This window comes from Rhipicephalus sanguineus, chromosome 10 (assembly GCF_013339695.2).
Source record: "Rhipicephalus sanguineus isolate Rsan-2018 chromosome 10, BIME_Rsan_1.4, whole genome shotgun sequence".
Classification (NCBI taxonomy): domain Eukaryota; kingdom Metazoa; phylum Arthropoda; class Arachnida; order Ixodida; family Ixodidae; genus Rhipicephalus; species Rhipicephalus sanguineus.
This window is the reverse complement of record NC_051185.1, coordinates 6,629,864-6,650,336: the sequence shown is the minus strand read 5'-3', so window position 1 is coordinate 6,650,336 and position 20,473 is coordinate 6,629,864. Positions and strand designations below refer to the sequence as shown.

The following is a 20,473-nucleotide window of genomic DNA, read 5'->3' as shown; positions in this document are numbered from 1 at the left end:
GCTCCGGAAATTTCGACCTCCTGGGGTTCTTTAACGTGCACCTAAATCTAAGTACACGGGCCTCAAACATTTTCGACTCCATCTAAAATGCAGCCGCCGCGGCCGGGATTCCATCCCGCGACCTTCGGGTCACCAGTCGAGTGCCATAACCACTAGACCACCGTGGCGGGGCGCAGACGCAGTTATGAGTGAAGCATCATGCTTATGACAGCAGAACGGCACAGCTGCTGAAGTGCCACGTTTAGATTGCAATGTAGACACAGGTTGACGCTCTGATGTTTAGGACAACTGTGCAAGCAGGTAACAATTCTCGCGCAGTGGGAAGAAACGAGACGGGCACCTCGGCGAGCCACGAGCGCGGCTACATCCGGCCGAGCACGGCGGGATTCGCGACGGGCGAGTTCCGCTTCGACATGGAGGAGGACCAGCGACCGCCCATGTGGGTGAGCTGCTATACTTTGACACTCTCCTTTGACAATCTTTACGTTGTCGCTCCAGCAGGAGCTCCGTTTACTGGATTCAAACTGAAATGTCTCACTTGCCAAAGTCTCAAACTCACGACCATCACAAGTCCGGCACATAGCGATGAAAACGCTCGCATTTTTGAAGTCGCTGACATTTAAGATGAATACTGACTGGACCAGAGGCGTAGCCAGGGATTTACTTCTGAGGGAGCGGGAGGATTTTCCTTTAGCCCTTTGAAATCTTTTGTACACAATTGGGTACACCAGTTGTTTTTGCTAGTTGTGTCGACTAGCTAGCGGCGAAGAAAGAGCAAGACACCATTTACCATTTCCCTGATAAACGTGTCCTTATTAACGCAGTGTACCGTTGCAAATAATCACTTTACTGTAGGCACTACCATGTTCGACGAGTCGCTCGACGTGCCGCTTTCCGCGAGCCACGTCAAAAGTTTAATATTTATTTGCTCGAAATGAACAGTACCGAAAACACATTTGCACCATATTTCTAGCCTGTGATTTGGTTCTATTTATGCAAAAACAGAACATACATTACGTCGTGATAGGTATTATACTTTAATTAGGATTAATTACTATGAAATGCACAAATCGACGAATTATGACATTATTTTTGTTGCAGCAGAATATCGAGGGCCACGATATAATGTAGTGTAAGTCTATAGGTGGCGTCTGAAAGGATTAAGTATGTTCGTTCGTGTGTTTGCATGTCTGTGCATATATATAGAATTCTGGGGGGAGGCGGTTTGAAACCCCCTCTGGCTACGCCAATGGACTGGACTTATATACATACCTTGCATGTGACCTCACAGACAGATTCCCTGCGCTGGGGCCCCAACATGGCAGCCACCGTGACTTTTTTATCCCATTAGAGTGTGTCAGTGCAGAGGAGGACACCAAGTCGTTCTGTCCCCGCTTTATTTTGTTCGCCAGCCGCGCGAAGGGGGAACACAAAGATACGCGAGGGTTTTGGTGTGAAAGATGCTTGGGGGCACCGGCACTAATCTGATGGCGGGCCTTCACCGTTCCTTGCTCGGCGCGATCGAGCAAAAGCTCATGGAGCGTCTCAACCCGCTGGTACCCCAAGATGTCGGCCACGGTGTCGTCGATGCAAGCTATGTATATGCATTGCGTCAGCATCGTACTTATGTGGGCCGGAAATTGGCGGGCTTTGTTACGATGACAAAAAACTTTGAACTCGCTGATTGCAAGACATTGACTACAGACATAACTATTTAGCGCAAAAAAAAAAAGAAAACAGCGTGAAGGCAACAGACAGGACTCGGCGCTTCTGTAATATTGCAAGACATCGTCGTTATGTTTTTACTTTGCACTTATAACGTAGTGAAAAGGAATAATCGTGGCCAGGAAATGGCGACAACTCCACATTTAACTTTTATTTCCATAAAAAAAAAAGTTTAGTTTTGCTCTATACGATAATTCGTCCCTCTTCTTGACGGAAATGTCGTGCCTGCTGACGCAGATGTTGACTCAGATGCTGACGCGGGGTGTGTGACGCAGTGTCTTGTGTTGTTCACCATCCATTTTTCTTTTATTCTGTCTCATCCACAACCATTTTTCTAGGCATACTCTTTCTTTGCCAACTATTTGCTATTGTCAGCTATTTTCCACCTATTTGCCAATTAGCTATTTTTTCCCTCTCTCTGATCGCTTTTATTCATGAGCATGTAATTACGATTGTAATCATAATATTCGAATGTGCTTCGTGAGTAAAGGGAACACTTCTTTAGCTCTTCGGAAAGCACTCGTGGCGTTTTGATATACTGCAGGGTTGGGGGCAAATACAGGGCGATGTGCTACAGAAAAGTCGGACAAAAGCAATGTATTTGTCGTGGCTCCATGACTGCTCGTTTAAATGGATGGGTACCATTAAGTACAGTAGGCTACGCTTAGGCTCTAGGAAAGGCAGTCAAGTACAGCTACCAAGCTTCGGGATCATAAAACAGGTAAAAAGAGGTTAACATGCCAAAGTAATAGGTAACAGGACATCGGACGATGTTGTGTAAAAAGGTTCATAAGGTAGCTTATACGAACACATTCTGATAAGAACAGCGTGAGAGGCGAAAAAAGTTATCTTATCGGCTTATTTGACGCTGTTCTTCTTTTCAGAGCTGGAAGCGCATCCTAGCGGTCTGCCTTCTGGTGAGTCTGGTGACACCGTACCTTATGTGTGCATAATATTGCATAAGAAGAAACGCCACAGCTCTTCTACGACCTCTGCGCAGGCGGTGGTGTTGCTGGTGTCCTCCTTCCTGGGCGGCTACTTCCACGGTATGCAAACAGGCAAGAGGACAAGGGACCAGCAGGGAAACATTTCGGGTACGTTTTACACTGAAGGTGAACTTCGAGTGTTCGTTGTTGTGGGCGGCAGCCAGCTTGTAACATACTTGAAAGGAAATGCTGTCGTCCAACGTGACTAAATGTCACGTGGCTTCGAAGAAGCCAATACCGGCAATGGTCGTGTAATTTATTAAGTTTTCACTGATTAAGACCACGCCTCCATTGTGCCATCACTACCATATATATATATATATATATATATATATATATATATATATATATATATATATATATATATATATATATATATATATATATATATATATATTCGCGGAGCGAGCACCCTAAAGAGAAGAAGGGAAAAAAAGGCAGGGAGGTCAACCACACACTCCTGCGGTTTCCTACCCTATTCTGGGGGAAAGGTATTAACGGATGGAAAGAAAGAAAGAAAGAAAGAAAGAAAGAAAGAAAGAAAGAAAGAAAGAAAGAAAGAAAGAAAGAAAGAAAGAAAGAAAAAATCACAGCATATCCACGGAGTGAATGGTGATGAGTGGGCGAAGCTGCGGAGGTTCATCGGTAAACCGTGAATCTTCCGTGAATTCTGCCCAGTACATCATCACCGACGTGAGATCGGGCGCGTTTATACTAAAGGTTCGATGAGTTATGACGACTTGCAGCTCACTTTAATTTTACATGTACGCTGTGAATTTTCATTGTTTAGAAAACCGTTGATTTAGAAAACATCTGGCGTCTTTCGTTAAGCAGCTGGTGTCTTTTCGTTTTGCTTTACAAACATCTGGCGTTCTTTCGTTTTGCTTTTAGAAAACATCTGGCGTCTTCCGTTGGATTATTTCATCAATCAACGGCGTTTTGAACAAAATTTTTATTGTTTAATCACGCACAGGAGAAATCTCACCAGGCACTACCTTGGAGGTAAACAATGGCTGCTAATGGGAATGAGAGACAGAAGAAGTCGGCTTTTAGCTAACACTTACACTTCTACTTCTACTAACGTTTCCTACTGGAACATGCCAATGGCTGCTAATGGGGAATGAGAGACAGAAGAATTCGGCTTTTAGTTAATGCGCACGCTGCGAATTTTTTATTGTTCAACAACGCACAGGAAAAATCTCCCACCGGCACCACCTTGGAGGTCAAGATCTGGTACTAGCGTTACGACTGGTTACGCACTACGACTACGACAACTACGAGGGACGAACGGGTGCCGCCTTAAGGAGCTTCGCCCCTAAAACAAAGAAAGAAAGAAGAGGGAGGAAGGAAGGTGCTATCAGGTTCGAACATGTGTGCCTGTCCGTTACACTCCAGAGCGATGGTACCTGGAAAGCGGGCTTCCTTACGAGTGCTCTCTTATTGCGGAGAAGCCACCTTTGACGTGCATCGTTTACCCGTCGTGGTGGTCTAGTGGTTATGGTGCTCGACTGCTGACCCGAAGGTCGCGGGATCGAATCCCGGCTGCGGCGGCCGCATTTTCGATGGAGGCGAAAATGTTAGTGGCCCATGTACTTAGATTTGGGCGCACGTTAAAGAACCCCGGGTGGTTGAAACTTCCGGAGCCCTCCACTACGGTGTTCCTCATAATCATATGGTGGTTTTGGGACGTAAAACCCAATAATTATTAAGGCGAAAGCCTCAGATGCCGCATCAAGAGCGCAAATTGACCATCGGCGTCCCGCACCGTCGGGCACTGCACGAGTGAAGCAAAAGATCATCACGTGATGACGTCATCATGACGTCACAAATTCTGGCGTGACGTCAGGTGACGTAACGTCACATGATGCCATCATCACATGAAATCGTAGTTTGGTCAAAGGTGTGCCCATCACGGATGCAGTGCAAAACCAGGCGAGGTGCCTCCGATCCTGGAGGCAGTGCTAAACCACGTTGGGTGCGCAAAGATTTCGGAGGGTGGCGGGACAGTATCAATACATCGACTGAGAAGAAAAAGAAGACTGCTTTCGCCTTCGAGTCGTCTTAGTTGAATACATAAGGGACCCTGTGATTTTTGTTGCTATTATATTAAGTGCATCGTTTACATGCGTTATTTGCGCGCACATGCAACGAAGAACTGGTCTTGAAGTAAGTCGCAAGCCCGTCTTAATTATATAATTATTGTACGCAATGTGCAACAGACAGATAGAAGAGGAGGTCTGTTTTATGAAAGCTTTTATCTGGGAAATGCTACAACGCTGCTTGAAAATCTTGCGGGACATGGAGTACTAGGACACTCGCATTACGCTTTTGTGTAACGTCAATCCCGTCTTTCTGGCTAGTTTTGCTGCGAAAGTACCGAGGCTTGATCTAGTCTGTACATAATTAATATAGATCCGATGGCACTAATCTTGCTGTTAGCAGACTGGCCACTCCTTTTGCTCGTATTGATTGAAAAATGACGTCTTTAGCACTTACTTTACTTACCATATTCGCTCTACCCCCATCCCATCTCCTCCTAACTTCTCCTAATCTATTTCGCACATCTATTCGTTTTCGAGCGCCTGCTCTTATCTCCGCTCTTCTTTCCATCTTTCTTTCCTTCTCCCCTAGTGTAGGGTAGCAAACCAGATGTTGTAATGCTGATTGATATCCCCGCTTTTCCCTCTTATATATATATATATATATATATATATATATATATATATATATATATATATATATATATATATATATATATATATATATATATATATATATATATATATATCGGTGCATCTGCATAGCGCTAGATTTTCGCAATCATGAAGGGAACGAGATTTTTAAGGAGAAACGATTTTAAAGAAAATAAACAGTAATAATATCGGGGGAATGTGTATAAAAGATTTCTGTATTAATGACATTAGGCTAACCGGCTCGAGGCTGTTCTCCAACCGTTCATTTTTGAGCGGCTGATTTTCGAACGTTTTCTTTGGTTTCGTTTGTTTCTGACGTCCTCCGTTCCCGTCTGCGTTTTTCCCAGAGGAACTGTTTGACTCGGAATGGCAGCGGCTGCCCTGCGTAACCGAAGATGATGTCTGTCCCGAAGGGTGAGTGCTCCTGTTGTCGTGCAAATTAAACGTCGTGGACAAAGACGCTGGCTGAAGGGATACTGCAGCAGTCGAGAGCTCTCTCTTAAACGCCATGTATTAAAACGAGCGTCCTTCTTTTTAAGTTTAAGCAGTTCTCATGGTCAGTGATCATACTTTCACCGCCAATACGTACGGGCACAGAGGACGAACGCGCGTTCGTCGCCGGATGCCAAATATAGTATCTCGTTGAGACGTCCTTGCTGTCCACATGTACAGATTGGCTGGTTAATGACTTTGTTTTTTAAGAAATTACACAATAAGACATCAAGCGCGACGTAAACATTCTCACAAGCATTTGCCACGGAGCTTTGTGCTCTACGATCGCACTGAGAATCGTGATTATGCGCAATTTTTTCAGATAAACATTTGAGCGGTCCCCTAATTATGAGTTGCTCGGGCTAATTGGTAAGGTATCTTTGAAGCTGCACAGTGGTATGGTAACGTACATGGACCAAACAAAAATGCGCGTACGATCGATGTTCGGTGAAAGCGGAGTCTGGCGTTTCGCGTGTATTTTAATGCGCCCGCGACATTTGCTTGCAGACCCTCCTGATGCGACGAGAGGTACTTGAAACAGCTCGATAACGTGAACATACTCGCAGCTAGGGTTTTCGAATAGCCGGAATTTTCTGTGGCAACATTTCCAATGTTTCACATATGTTGAAAAAGTGGAAGAAGCTATCATCTGTTAGATCTACAGAAATTTGAGCTAGTTTGTAAGAATTCATCATTAAGAAAAAGGCACGGGCACAAGAGAGAAGAACGAGGCAACACAAATGCCGCGGCTATCAACTGAAAGGGCGCTCTGCGGCGGAAAAGAAAGTATGCACAAGAACTTATCCGCGCATGCGCAGGTATGGTGGCGACACCTGTTAATCCGGCAGACGTGGGAATCGCGATAAATAGCGGTTCAGGCATTTCATTTCTCCTTTATGTAAGTTAATCGAAGGCTGGCTCACGCTTGCACTTCCACAACTATCGATATGCCACGCCTTGCTTGCTTGAACCTCTTCTACTGGCTCTTACCCACAAAGGGGGATTGGCCATGAAACCGGCGGTAAACATTACATGGAAATTTAGGCTTTAGACAAACGTAATTGAATTAATTGGACTACAAGCGAGTATTGAAAATAAAATAAGAATCTTTGGGTTATGTGCCAATAGAATGAGAAAATAACCTTAATATCGAAAATAATCAATTAGAGAAAAGAATTATAAAATACCACATTGCAATAGGAAATAACTTAATAAGGAACTCTTCTTGTGTCTCGAAGAAATTCGCAGACAGCCATGCAAACGTTCCTGTTGCTGTGGCCCACAGAAGACGCCCCAAGGGAAAGAGTATTTGCAGAATCTAGAGGAATGTTCAAACTTCTGAATAAATATTCGAAATGTTTTTTTCCTGTGACTCGAGAAACGACGGCAATGTATTAAAAAGTGATCAATGTTTTCAGGCTCTTGACATAAAAAGCAAAGAGGGGACGGAACCAGACCAGCCCTGTGTAAATAAAAATTTAGAGGAGGAATACGGCATCGAAGTTTAGTAAGGGACACCTCCAATTTACGAGAGGGACACCATTTATTGTCCAAGGAAAAGAAAGGTGACCATATTCTTGCTGTGGTAATCTTACTTTCATGGAATCCTGATGTAATGCGTATTTTCGGAATCTAGATGCAGTAATAAAGTCTGTATCTGGTACAATGTACATTGCAGGACCATCTAGGGACCAACGCGCGAGAACATCCGTCATCTCGTTTAAAAATATGCCACGGTGACCTGGCGCCCATACCAACCGCACTGTGCTGAAGTTTTTAGGAATTAATGACATGAACACATTTAAGGAGGAGGACTCGGAAGGAGAAGCTGAAGTGAGAGCACTACATACAGATTTCGAATCAGTGACTATTACAGCTGACGACTCATTTACAGAAAGCTTGCCAAGGGCTAAAAGAATTGCCAAGAGCTCTGCTTCAAATATTGGAGTATAATCCGGGAGTCGCAATGAGAATGACCAAGATAAAGCCTCTGAGAAAATACCTACTCCCGCTTTCTCTTCAAGCATGGATGCATCAGTAGCAATTACGTTAAAAATTCCCAACTGATCTAAATGGTCTTCTAGCAAGCCTCTCAGATATCTAGAGGGAAGAAATTTAAAATTGGATGGGAATATATCATCGAATTCAATTTTTGTCTTAGCCAATGAGTAATCGTTTGAAACAATGTTGCGTATATTCACCTTTAAAGGATCTAGCTGATCTTGCACAAACAAAACTTGAGGCTTATGTAGCCGAGACCATGGCTCATTAAAAAATGATCTCGATTCAGAAATGAATACAAACTGTAAACGTCTTAGAGAAGATGCGTAAATTTTTAAATACGTTTTGACTGTAAGAATGCGGAATCTGTAAGTCATAGTAGGTACTCGGGCTTCTTGATATAGAACACTGTTCGCTGTAAATTTCGGAACCCCTAGACAACTACGAAGAGCCTCGCGCTCTAAAAGAACCAGGGGATTAATTTTGTATTCTGGCCCCCCAGAGAATAAAACGCAACCAAATTCTAGAATCGGGCGAACATACATACGGTAAATCGTAATGAGATTGTCCCTGCGTAACCCAGTGGGGTGACGACCAAGTTTACGAATCATTCCAAAATAGCGAGTTGCCTTCGATTTATTATGCTCAATGTGATGTAGCCAAGTTAGTTTTTCGTCATAAAACACCCCCAAATACTTAACGCAGTCTTTTTGGGGAATTATTTCTCAACCATTACAACCTTTTCTTCATCCTTGTACCTGTTTAGTACTGCGCATTCATAAAATTTAGGCGTGAATTTACACTTTCGACAATGTAAAGAAAGATTAGATGGTAAGCCTCCGGTTAACGAACTCTTATGTTCTATTAGTCTTTGATTTACGCAGAGGCCCGTCTGTCCTACGCAGAAGCGACTGAAGGTAAAATGAACCTTATATATCACACCAGTGCGCCAACCTGTAAATTTGTTTGCGTTTTACGAAAAAAATATCAGTCCGCCTTTTGTCTATCACTTATGTCTACTAACTCTGATGACGCTTACTTATATATTATACAAACACGACAAACACACGACCAACTGATGTCTGCCTTTTGTTTTGACATAAGAGCCATGTTTTATGTCACGCTGTTGTTGCTCGTTGACCATACGTACATTGAACCCTGACATAACGCACACGCACGCGTGGAAGAATACAGCGTGAGAAAGGAGGGATATTTTAATATTAAGGTATAGTTGACCCGTTAACCTGGGCAGCCGACTTGCGGGTGCGTGCGTAAGAGGCATCGTGGAGAGGCTGCCGTATGCAGAAACGAGCCCCTGCGTATACATCGAGCCTTCGTCCCCGGTGATATTCATATGAAGCTGCCTCTGTGGAGAGGGGGGTTGCAACGCCAAGTAGGCTTAATGAAGGCTTGCGTGGCTCGCGTTATTAAGTCGTCAGAGCAGCGCGTGCCTTTTATTCTTACTATACTTCGCGAACTCTCCAAGCCAGTTATGCCGTAGTATACGGCGAAGCCAAAACTAAACAAGGCGTGTAAATACAGATGTTAAGGCTGCGTACGTTAATGCGGCGATTACTCGATGTGCGAGGAAACAGTCACGCACGAGGACTGTCAGTTAAAGCTCGTGCACTGCCAACCATTCTGTGCTTATGTTCCATTGCTTTTGCTGAACACGCGGAGTGTTGTGCAGCTACACGTCAGCCAAAATGTGAGAGCACAGTCAGAGAAAAGACACGGAGAATGCAATATCGCGTGTTGCTCTTTGCGTGTACTGCGAAGGGACGCGCTTCTAGCGTTGTCCATGAAAGGCAAGCTTCGCGACTGAATTTAAGCTCGTTTCGGTCCGGGAATCAAAACCGGGTCCGAGGATTCTGAGGTAACTACGGGGCCACTGCAGACGGCTTCGCGAAGCCGAATGAGTAGACAACATAGACAACAAATGAATGATTCAAGATGAAAAGTTGCGGTCACTGACCAAGTTAGTGTCAAAACACACAGCGAAGTTTTGGGAACCCTATGCGAGTCCCGAAATGAGTTACTGTTGTAATGGAGCAGATGCATAAAGATTGCATTTTGCGCGAAAAAACACGAACACGAAGGGAAGGACTACGAGACGAGCGCAGTCTCGTCTCGTAGTCCTTCCCTTCGTGTTCGTGTTTTTTCGCGCGAAATGCAATCTGGAATGCAATACCAACTCGCCCAACGCTCACTTCTTCTAAGATGCATAAATGGGTATGCGCCCGTGGTAGAAGACGACAAAGACTGGTGCTGCGTAAGACGACTTCTTGGCCAATCCCCCTGAGTGGGTATGAGCCATGCAGTAGAGGATACTACTACTACTATATACTACGCCAGAGCGTGCTGTTCACAGATCACTGCAGTCAAACACACTGCAGTGTTTGGCTGTGCGGCCAAGCACTGTAAGTAAGTATCTTAAGATACAATTGGAATGTATCGTATCAGATACAATAACTGCGGTTGTATCTTGTATCTGTACTTCAGATACTTCTTGCCCGAGTATCTTGTATCGTATCGCAATACAATTTTGAATTATCATTGTCCAACCCTCATTGTAACTAAAGGTTTACTCCATTCGTGACGACGAATTTTCGAGTTGCATAGAATCGAAGCCGTCGACTCATGGACGCTGACTTCGCTACACCACTGCTGTAATCCATATACTTTGAGCCAGTTGGTTTGGAGTAGGCTCTGTGACCATAACGTCCAAGCGACGCGTCGAGATAGTGCTATGTTTGCAATAAGCGACTGTAATTTTTACATGAGAATTTTAAGTACACGCACGTCTATGTCATATTGCATACTTCTAAAGATTTACAGAATATCGTGAAATACACTCTGTTCTAGCCACAACCACACAACTGTAAATAGTGTCAAACCATGCGTCATGTCATAATTTACATCATACATCTGGAGTAGCTGCCGGACCATTTTGTCTGATGTCTCCACTTACCATTAAAGTCAGTATCTTCTAGGTCAGGTTAGGATAGGTCACGTTAGGTGAGAATGTATTAGTGAACCGCCAAATTCGTAAATTAGGCTATAAGGTATTTCAGTTATCGGTTTATTCAATCGTAAAACGTCATCACACGTCAAGCATCGATCTACTCAAGGAGGGTGATGGATACACGTCATTTCCGTTGTTTCATTTGGTGTACCTCGAAGGGCCCCTAAACCACTCCGCGTTCAAAGACGAGAGAGTAGTTCCTTTCTCGCCTTCACGACCTTTCCTACAGGCGCTGTCTCCTCCTCGCCACTTGTTTCTTCATAAAGTACGTGGACAATGTCAACACTAAGCGTTGAGCCTATCAGGATTTCGCGCTTTTCGGCTACACGCAGTTATCTCCGCTTGCGCAGTCGAAAACGCACAAAAACGAAATGAAATCGGTTGATCGCGCACGACAGGGATGCGAGACAAGGCAGCACGGGCGTGCGACTGCATGGCAACGCAGGGCGGGAGACAATTCACAACTGATATTTATGGTACATGGATCAATCGAGAGCTTACTTCCCCGTGAAGTCGCGTGAACAGACTGCTGGCGTCACGGATTGTGCCGAAAAGACGGGAAACGCCAGGAGTTCTAGAATAACGCGCTCGTTTTTTGTATTTCCAGAGGCTGTTCAGAGGAGCCCTTTAATGTTAATGCGGCGTACGTTGCAGGTTCACCGAGCCTCCGTTGATCTTGATTTCGTTGGATGGCTTCCGGGCCGACTACCTATCTCGCGGCCTGAACCCATCGCTGGAACGCCTCGCCCAGTGCGGCGTCAAGGCGCCATTCATGCGCCCGGTGTTCCCGACCAAGACTTTCCCCAACCACTTCACCATAGTCACGGTGAGTGAGATTGGACTGCCGTGGGCTGTGCGACGTTCAAGTTATCCGACTCTTCGAAATAACGTTCCGATGGCGGCAGCTTTAGCGACCGAAGACGCGAATTTTCCAGCATATAGGCTGACTGGATACTGGCTATAAATTCGGTAGCATCTTACACTCTCTGTAACACTTTGTAGCGCATTAAGCTATGCAATAGGGAACAAGACTCCTTCCAAGGCATAACGAGTCGCAGTGTGAGAGACACGCATTAAATTGCCTTGACGTTTTCATTAATACTACGAGTAACTAGCGCCGTCATGGCTACGAGTGGCACTGACTAACACTCCCAGGTTTGCATGCACATAAATACCCGACCAAGTGGACGAGGGGACGACCGCCGCCGTAGCTCGATTGGTAAGAGCATCGGACGCGTAATCCGAAGGTTGCAGGTTCGGTCCTCTGCCGGGGGCAAGTTGCCTTTTCGTCCACTTTACTTTTTTTTTCACATCTAGATCACAATTACTGCAATACACTTAAAACAGTACAATTAACGTCCCCTATACATTCATTTATTTTTATTTATACATGTACCTGCAGCGCCACGAGGGCATTATAGTAGGGGGCAACTCGAGAAGAAATATTCACATAACAAAATATATATGTATACGCACATACAAAGATGAAAATATTAGCTAATTACAAAGCGGTGTATACAGTATGGAAAAGTGGCAACACATAATTCAGACACAGTCTCACCAAGAAAAGAAAAGAAAAAAAAGACAGCAAAAGCAAAGGGGACCCGTAGTTTATAGCTCAGGGGAGATTAGAATGTAAAAAATTACACCATCTCCCGCTAAAGGGGACCATGAGGCGATGCGAAGCCGGAGCACTTGCACGATCGCGTTCCGTTGGCGTTCATTGGGCATGCTACCGACCTCGCGTCGTGGAACGCGAAGAGGGACGCTACGCGCGTCGTATCTTCCACCTAGCCTGGCCGTTAATTGTCACAGGGCGAGCGGGGAACGCGGTCGACAGGCGGGCGAGAGGGGGGCAGCGTAGGAGAGGAGAGAGAAGGGGAGGGGACGCGCATGCGCTCGAGCTCATCGCGGCGTTGCGCAGGAGAGAATTTCGGCATGTCTAGCCCGCGTTTCAGAGGAAGAGTGGAAAGGGGGAGGGAAGAGGGGTATGGGAGAGGTGAGGGGCATGTGGAGAGGGGGGAGAGGGTATGTGGAGAGGGGCAGTGGAGAGGAGGTGTGTGGAGAGGGTATGCGCATGCGCAGTAAGGGCGGTCACGCCGCACACCACCACCACCACCACCGGATTGAGCTCCGCCTTAAGATACTTCGCATCTAAAACGATTGGAACTGGGATAATGTTTTACAATTAGATATACCATTAGGAAGTCTGTTCCAGTGCATGGAGGTGTGCGAAAAAAAAAGAATATTGAAACACATTCGTGCGACAGCGCGTTTCATTATCTGATGGCTTTCGTTAAGGTCGTGTGAAACAAAGAAACGAGCCCTCGAATTCCCTTCCTTCATTCAGCGCAAAAAATAACGCATACACAAGAAAGAAGCACACCAGGCAAGGAAGAGCGCTCGTCCTTGTCTGGTGTGCTTCTTTCTTGTGTATGTGTAATTTTTGCGCTGGTTACTTGTAATAATGTCAGACCAATATTGTCAGTCCTTCTTGGCATTCTCACTCGACTGCACTGCTCTGCCTCACCCGAATCTTTCTGCATCTCACGTGGCGTTGCACTACCTCCGGAAGAGGCACACCTTTGACCAAGCGACGATATCATGGGATAGAGTCATCACGTGACGGCGTCATGATGACGTCAAAAATTTCCGATTTGTGACGTCATGCTGACGTCGCAGCAAGCGGTTCCACATTCACACGCAGCTCGCTCGAAGAGGTTACGTCAGTTTTTGTACCACTTCACTGTCCTACCGTGTTTCGCTCGTCACCGCGCAACCAGACAATTAAGGCTATCGCCTTAATATGTTCGGCGCCCAGCAGCGCTTCGAAGTTCGGTACGAGATGATTTCGCATGTGGACACCGACGAGGACGAAGGTAGACCACGGTTCATTACAAGGGGGCCATAAATATACCCCCGCCCCCCACCCCCACCCCCCACCCCCCCGGGCCACGCCTGCCCGTGCCGGTTGCATCGATCAGTGCTGCGCGTAACGCTCAAACAACTCTGTCTCCGGCACATGTACTGCGAAATGCGGGCAGACGCTCAACTAGGGCGGTGCGTCCCGGCCGGTGTCGGGTTATTAGTCCTTAGCGCATGAATTAGGCGGGCGCGCAGTCGTCGAACCTGTTATTACACAAAGCGTACGATAATACGCCGTACACGTTAATACACACGATAATACGTACACACGATAATACGCCGTAAGACTCCCGTACACGTGCGTGACTTGAGCCATGTAGGGAGGGTCGCAGTAGATTGTAGTTGTTGTTTTTAACTTCTAATTAATTATACGGGACACTTCTTATCCCGCGTAACCAGTTTGGATATACGCTCTCCCGACCGATGCCCGGTCGCCTCTGTCGGTGTATATGCCTCGAAACTGCATTCAGGCGACAGTCGTTAACACCGGGACATTGACGCCGGCCACCGCTGTCCTAGGTTGTTTTGCATTGCTCCAGATACGCGGTTCCTACAGTGCGAGGATAACAACGCGACACGGCGCCACTCGGGGAGATGATGTTGTTTCGGGGTTCCTCACAGACCAGTCCGGGTGACTGGAATTTCAGGAGTGAAATCAGTTGCCCAAATCAGCACCCGAAGTACTAAACGCAGATAAGGTTGCGAATAAATAAATAAAAAGAATCATAGGTCCATGGCCCACAGAAGTCTAGCAAAAACATGCACTGTTAGCAACAAACAAGTTTCGAGAAGCGAGTGGTATACATGAAAATTATTGAGAAAAACGTATTATAGGCTGATTTTATGCATATAATTTGACTTGACCGTGTGGTGTTATGTGTCGCTTCGTTTGCAAACTTATTCTCAGTCGCTGCGACTAGACTTTGCCATCGGTGAAAAGGAGTATCCGGCGCTATATGAAAGCGCTAACATTTCTTGAGAAACATATAATAATAATAATAATAATAATAATAATAATATAATAATAATAATAATAATAATAATAATAATAATAATAATAATAATAATAATAATAATAATATATGTATCTTGTTGCTCACATGTTTTTCTATGTATAGCTAAACTAGATCCAACGCAACCGGATTTTACGAAATTCTCGATCTAACGAAGAAATTTCCATTTACCGGCAAGTACCCATAGGGTCCAATGTTGTCACCGGCCCGAATTAAGGAAACTAACTTGGCCACCAAATCCAATTTAATAAATTTTTTCTTTGAATGAATGAGCAAACACAGGTGGTGATTTCTTTCTAAATCTAACAGACGGGTTCTGCATCGCCCGCACATGGAACCATTCACACAGCGACATGAAAAACGACACAAAATGCAGATCCAGTCGCATAACACTGGAGCTCACATATAATTCAGTCACACGGACGCCGAATATGTTGACAAATCACGCTACACGTAAAGTCCAGTTACATAACAATAAAATTATGAATTTTACTGGGTCTATCGTCGCCCATGATATCCTAATATGGTTTATCGCACGAAATGTATGTAAATTAGAGGACAGAAGGCGTGGGGCCATATCTTCTGATACACTTCACCAGGGGCGTCGCCAGGATCATTTTGCTGGGGGGCACCCACGACAAGTGAGTTCCTTCAGGGGGGGTAGGGAGGTTGGGAACATATGCATTGTGTGTTGACTATGCTTGCACTTGGGGAGGGGGGCAAAGAGGGGGGGGGGAGGCAGAAATTTTGGGGGGGACCCCCCACTGGCTTTGCCCCTGCACTTCACAATAAACACTTCTGCGGACTTGACAAAGATTGTTAGGAAAATCTCTGGCGGGTGGTAAATGTCGAAGAATACTTGCACAGTGAGCTTGTGATTTCCTTGACAGCGCAGATGGCCGCAGCTCTTGGTACCTCAGCGTCCTTTCTCATATCCCCCCTCCCCCATTTCTTGATGTTTCGTGACTACCACATCTACCTTTCGTGTATCACTACAGTGGAACAACAGAAGCACCAAAGTGGGCTGAAACAGCTTTCATGCGGCTCTGGAAGATCTTTGTGTGATCGTATATACAGTGATCGTACAAGCACGTTGACGCGCTCTCTTAGTGGCTGTGCCAGTAAATAATAAATCAGCAAAACATGTTGGTCACTCCTCTCTATGTTTCTCGCGTTGTCTGCAAAATTAAGTCCGATTCGCTTGCAGGGTCTGTGGCCTGAATCCCACGGCATCGTGGACAACAAAATGTACGATCCCGAATTCAAGACGCTCTTCAGGATCGGAAACATCGAGTCCTACAACGGACGCTGGTGGGAAGCAGAACCTGTGAGTAGGGAAATTAGTATATTCGAGCATGTTCAATGGCCTCACAGAGTATTTGACTGTATGCCATGTCCCAGGCCGGTATAGGCTATGCTCTATTGCTACCGAGTAGACACTTCACCTGCAGCACTGTGTTAATGTGGCCTAACTCAAAAGACAACTGTAGATCTACAGCGCGAAAATGACGAGTGCAAAGACGGCAACGATGCAGTGCGCTGTACACTTCCAACTTGGTTGTCGCCGTCTTTGCTCTGATTGCGCTTAAGCGAATTAGTAGATCTCACACAAGCTGAAATATCCGTACGAGTGACCTGTTGCGCCATGTATTGTGGCAACGCCTAGCCTTCGTGTTCACGAGCGCACTCCACATCTTATGTGCGTGAGTCTTCGGGGTTTGCATACTCTAACTCTTCGTACGGATGCAGCTGTTAAGGTCAATTCATCGTAATCTTGTGGCTTCCAGCGCAGCTGTCATCATGCATTCAGTGTAGTGTGCTACAGAACCAGGTGTTCCAGAGCCTCCTTAGTGAGCCTTCATAAAATGTGACGCAGATATGGCTGACAGCGGAGAAGCAAGGTAAGCGCGCCTCCACGTTCTTCTGGCCAGGCTCGGACGTGGAAATTAAGAATAGCCGGCCGAGCGAATTCTTCAAGTACAACGAGTGAGTCGCGTCATTCATTCATTCATTCATTCATTCATTCATTCATCCATTCATTCATTCATTCATTCATACGAGACTTGCTATGAAGGCTTGAATTAGCTCTTACTGTGTGACCGTGGCTAGGACTTATGTGTTAAGCCTCATTCAAGAGAAGTCAAGCCTTTAAACAGAGAGGTGATGATAACACAAGCGCTTGTGCTGTCAACACCTCTCCCTGTCCTTGTCGGTGCGCGCTTAAGTGTTCTGCTATGCAAAACTAACTCGCCCAAAAATCGGTTCTTTTGCGTTTCATATACCAGTATTTGAATAGCACCACGTGGGCCTTTTACGAAACTCGCCTGCACTGTGGTGCCATAGTTCTCTGGGCAGTATTTCAAGAATCTCGCGGGTCTCCTCATCCAGCCTAACTTTAAAAATTATTTAACATGTATAAAGATAGCCTTTATCTCAGTTCATAGAAAACCTGAGAGACGTGCCCCTCAGCAATGGGGACGAGGGGCAGCAGCCTCCCAGGAAACGCTACGCTACAAAATCTAGGCGACTCTAGTTATCGCCAGCATTTAATTTGTTCGTGACGTGCACTGTACTGCTAAGATGGAAAATGCGTAAATAAGCATCCAAATATTGATCAATGATTTATTCTATGACATTCTGAGTGTTTAACACAATTCAAACAAGGTAAAAGGGAACAGAGGTAAGTGTACAAGGAAGGACAAGACGACATCGTGAGCACTGTACTCGTCCTGCCCTTCCTTCTACCCCTGCCTTTGTTTCCTTTTACTCTGAGTTGCGCTAAACACTCAGAACGTCATGGGGTAGCAACTCGCCCAAACTGCTACTCTTGTTAATGAGTTATTCTGTGTGCCTCCCTTAATGCACACTTACTCAGTTGCCACAATCAGCACCCCCCCTCCCCCTCCCCCCCTCCTCGTTTCCCTGGGAAATTTGACAGCTATACGATGTCACTTGGTATATTCGACGATGCCATTCTCAGGATGATCCCGTGGCAGACGCGCGTGGAAGTGCTTCTCGCGTGGCTCGACCTGCCGGCCGAGCGTCGTCCGTCGCTGCTGACACTGTACGTGAACGAGCCGGACAGCGCGGGCCACGACCACGGTCCTCACTCGGCCGCCGTGGACGAGGCGCTCGAGCTCGTGGAGATCATGCTCGACCGACTGATGGCCGGCTTGCAGGAAAGGCGCCTACTGGGATGCGTCAACCTGCTCGTCGTCTCGGACCACGGCGAGTACACATCTCTGCTATAGGACTGATATAGGCGTTCGTGACATCGCTGCAGATACTTGCTGCAATCACTCGGGTACGCTTCTGTAGGATTCGGCGTCACGGTCGCGCTACACGTGTGTACAGTAATGACGTTTCCGTTTTCTCTCATTCGCTCTTTTCACCACTTCCTTCTCATAACGCACACTATAATAGCAAGAAACTGAAAAAAAAATAAGATGACGACCAAAGAAGTACTTGCGACACCGGGAATACAACCCTGGCCTCCCGTGTGAGAGCCAGTTATCCTATCAAAAGAAAATAAAGAGTACCTGTTACTCTTCTTGGCGTGTCTTGACTTGACACATGTATGACTCCCTTTAATAATACACGTTATCTCTTTTTGGAGAGTCGCGAGTCGCGCCTTCCACGACTCTCCGAAGAGAGTATATCCAAAAGAGAGCTAGCGTGTATCTTTAAAGGAAGTCATGTATGTGGCATAGCACTCACCGAAAAGTCTGAAAGGGCCGTTTATTGTTATTTTTTTACAGAGGAGCTGTTTAAGCTTGCAGTATTTCTGTGGGCAACCACCGAATACTCGGTGGGTATGTGCCACAGAAAGCGGGTATGTGCCAAGCAGCTCCTAGCATAGCATAGTCATGCATGGTACTGTATAGCAAGGGTGGTGGGAAAGGGAAGTGAGGGCGAGGAGGAGAGATGTGAGGGTTAGGAGGAAGGAAAGGAGGAGGGAGGGCAATATAGAAAGAGATAAGGAAAGAAGAAAGAAGAAGAAAGAACTCAATCAGCATTCGCCAGATGATGGCGCTTGCTTGTCAGTTCCGCTGCTTACTCAGACTTCACACGCATGGAACTGACTTTAATTTGTTTTCTTAGGGTGCAGATTAGCAAACTACGTGCTGCTCGATCACGTCCTCCCAACCCCTCCCCCGTTCTCTTCGTCCTCTTAATCTGCCGTGGTACGATGTCAGCGTCGACGTTTAGAGAACAGCGAGTGGTGCTCTTCCTCTGTGTAGGAATGGCAAGTACCAGCTGCGACCAGGTTATCGCGCTGGAGCACTTCATTGACCCGGGTTCGGTGTATTCGCTGGTGGGACCGACAGCCCGGTTGCGACCCAAGCAGCCGGGAGACGTAGCGCAGCTCGTGGAAGCGCTGCGCTGCCGCGACAGCCACCTTCTGGCATACGCTAAGGAAAGGCTGCCCAAGCGATATCACTACTCGGACCACCGTCGCATCGAGCCCGTCGTGCTCGACATGGACTCCGGCTACCTCGTGCTGAAGTAAGATCAAGAGTAGAGACTTTCGGACTAGTTGATTCGGTACATTCAGTGAAGCCATAGCGCTGAAAACACAGGGACCAAGGAAGAAGACGGGACGAAGCGCACGTCCTCTCCTCTTCCTTGGTCCCTGTATATTTAACGCTATGGTTTCATTCAAGTAAGACCTGCAGGAAGGGTGGGTACATCGTCTTTCGTTCGTAATTGGGTTTCGATTATACTGATCGAGTATGTTTAGAATTTCATTAATGTGCTACGTAACCTAGATCTCAATGAATCCCAGAAAATTGTGACGTGCGAATAGCGCAGATAAGAGATGTGCTGTTTATTTCGTAACATCAGATTGCTCTGGATTAGCGCGTATGGAAAGTGAGAAATGCTGTATTGAGAACTGATAGATAAATAATACGGTCCAACTCCCCCCCCCCCCCCTCCCCTCCCGCCATCTTCCTGAAAGGAAAAAGAAAGATCTGACTACGTCACTGATTGAGGCTTGAGGTGAATGTTGGAGACTCGCGTCGATCACATACCGCTTCCCTTCTTGTTCACCGCTATCAGCTGCATGCGACCATGTTACGACACAATGTCACGTTGTCACTACTGTACCATATCTGTGCCATAGTTGCAACCTTGAAGAAGACAAAACCACTTGCCGAAACCATTTGCTCCAGCGACACCTCGTGTTCAAGAATTTTTCATCTATGCGATATACGTTACTACTGCACCACAAATTTTGACGCCGCATTTAAAAATTAACTCATTTGTTTAGATGCTATCCAGCCTTTCCGAGGCATTCATCCCGTGCTGCATTGTTTGCACATTTTGGCATAGTCTGTAAGTACACTTATAATTTGTTGCTGGGTATTTGCACCACATCGCAGCCGCGAGGCCGACAAGAACCCAGCGTTGTGCAACGGTGGTTCGCACGGCTACGACAACATGGCGCCCGGCATGCAGTCGCTGTTCGTCGCGCACGGCCCGGCCTTCCGGCAGAACGTCACCGCCAGGCCGTTCAGGAGCATTGAGCTCTACGAACTCATGACGGGTTGGTGCGATGCATTTCACTCCTTGCAGTTCGTGCATTACGAACCGTCGACAGCAGAAGACAAG

General features: G+C 46.2%; 1 protein-coding gene across 1 annotated transcript in view; it reads left to right on the top strand.

Moving 5' to 3' along the window:
- Positions 1-322: 322 nt before the first annotated feature.
- Positions 323-20,473, top strand: part of LOC119406902 (ectonucleotide pyrophosphatase/phosphodiesterase family member 3) — a 32,351-nt gene continuing 12,200 nt past the window's right edge. The window contains exons 1-10 of the mRNA XM_037673676.2: positions 323-443; positions 2,610-2,642; positions 2,726-2,819; positions 5,752-5,818; positions 11,577-11,748; positions 16,068-16,187; positions 16,737-16,846; positions 17,841-18,088; positions 19,102-19,366; positions 20,245-20,408. Coding sequence (XP_037529604.1) covers positions 414-443; positions 2,610-2,642; positions 2,726-2,819; positions 5,752-5,818; positions 11,577-11,748; positions 16,068-16,187; positions 16,737-16,846; positions 17,841-18,088; positions 19,102-19,366; positions 20,245-20,408 — 1,303 coding nt within the window. The 5' untranslated portion in view covers positions 323-413. The remainder of the gene's footprint in view (positions 444-2,609; positions 2,643-2,725; positions 2,820-5,751; positions 5,819-11,576; positions 11,749-16,067; positions 16,188-16,736; positions 16,847-17,840; positions 18,089-19,101; positions 19,367-20,244; positions 20,409-20,473) is intronic.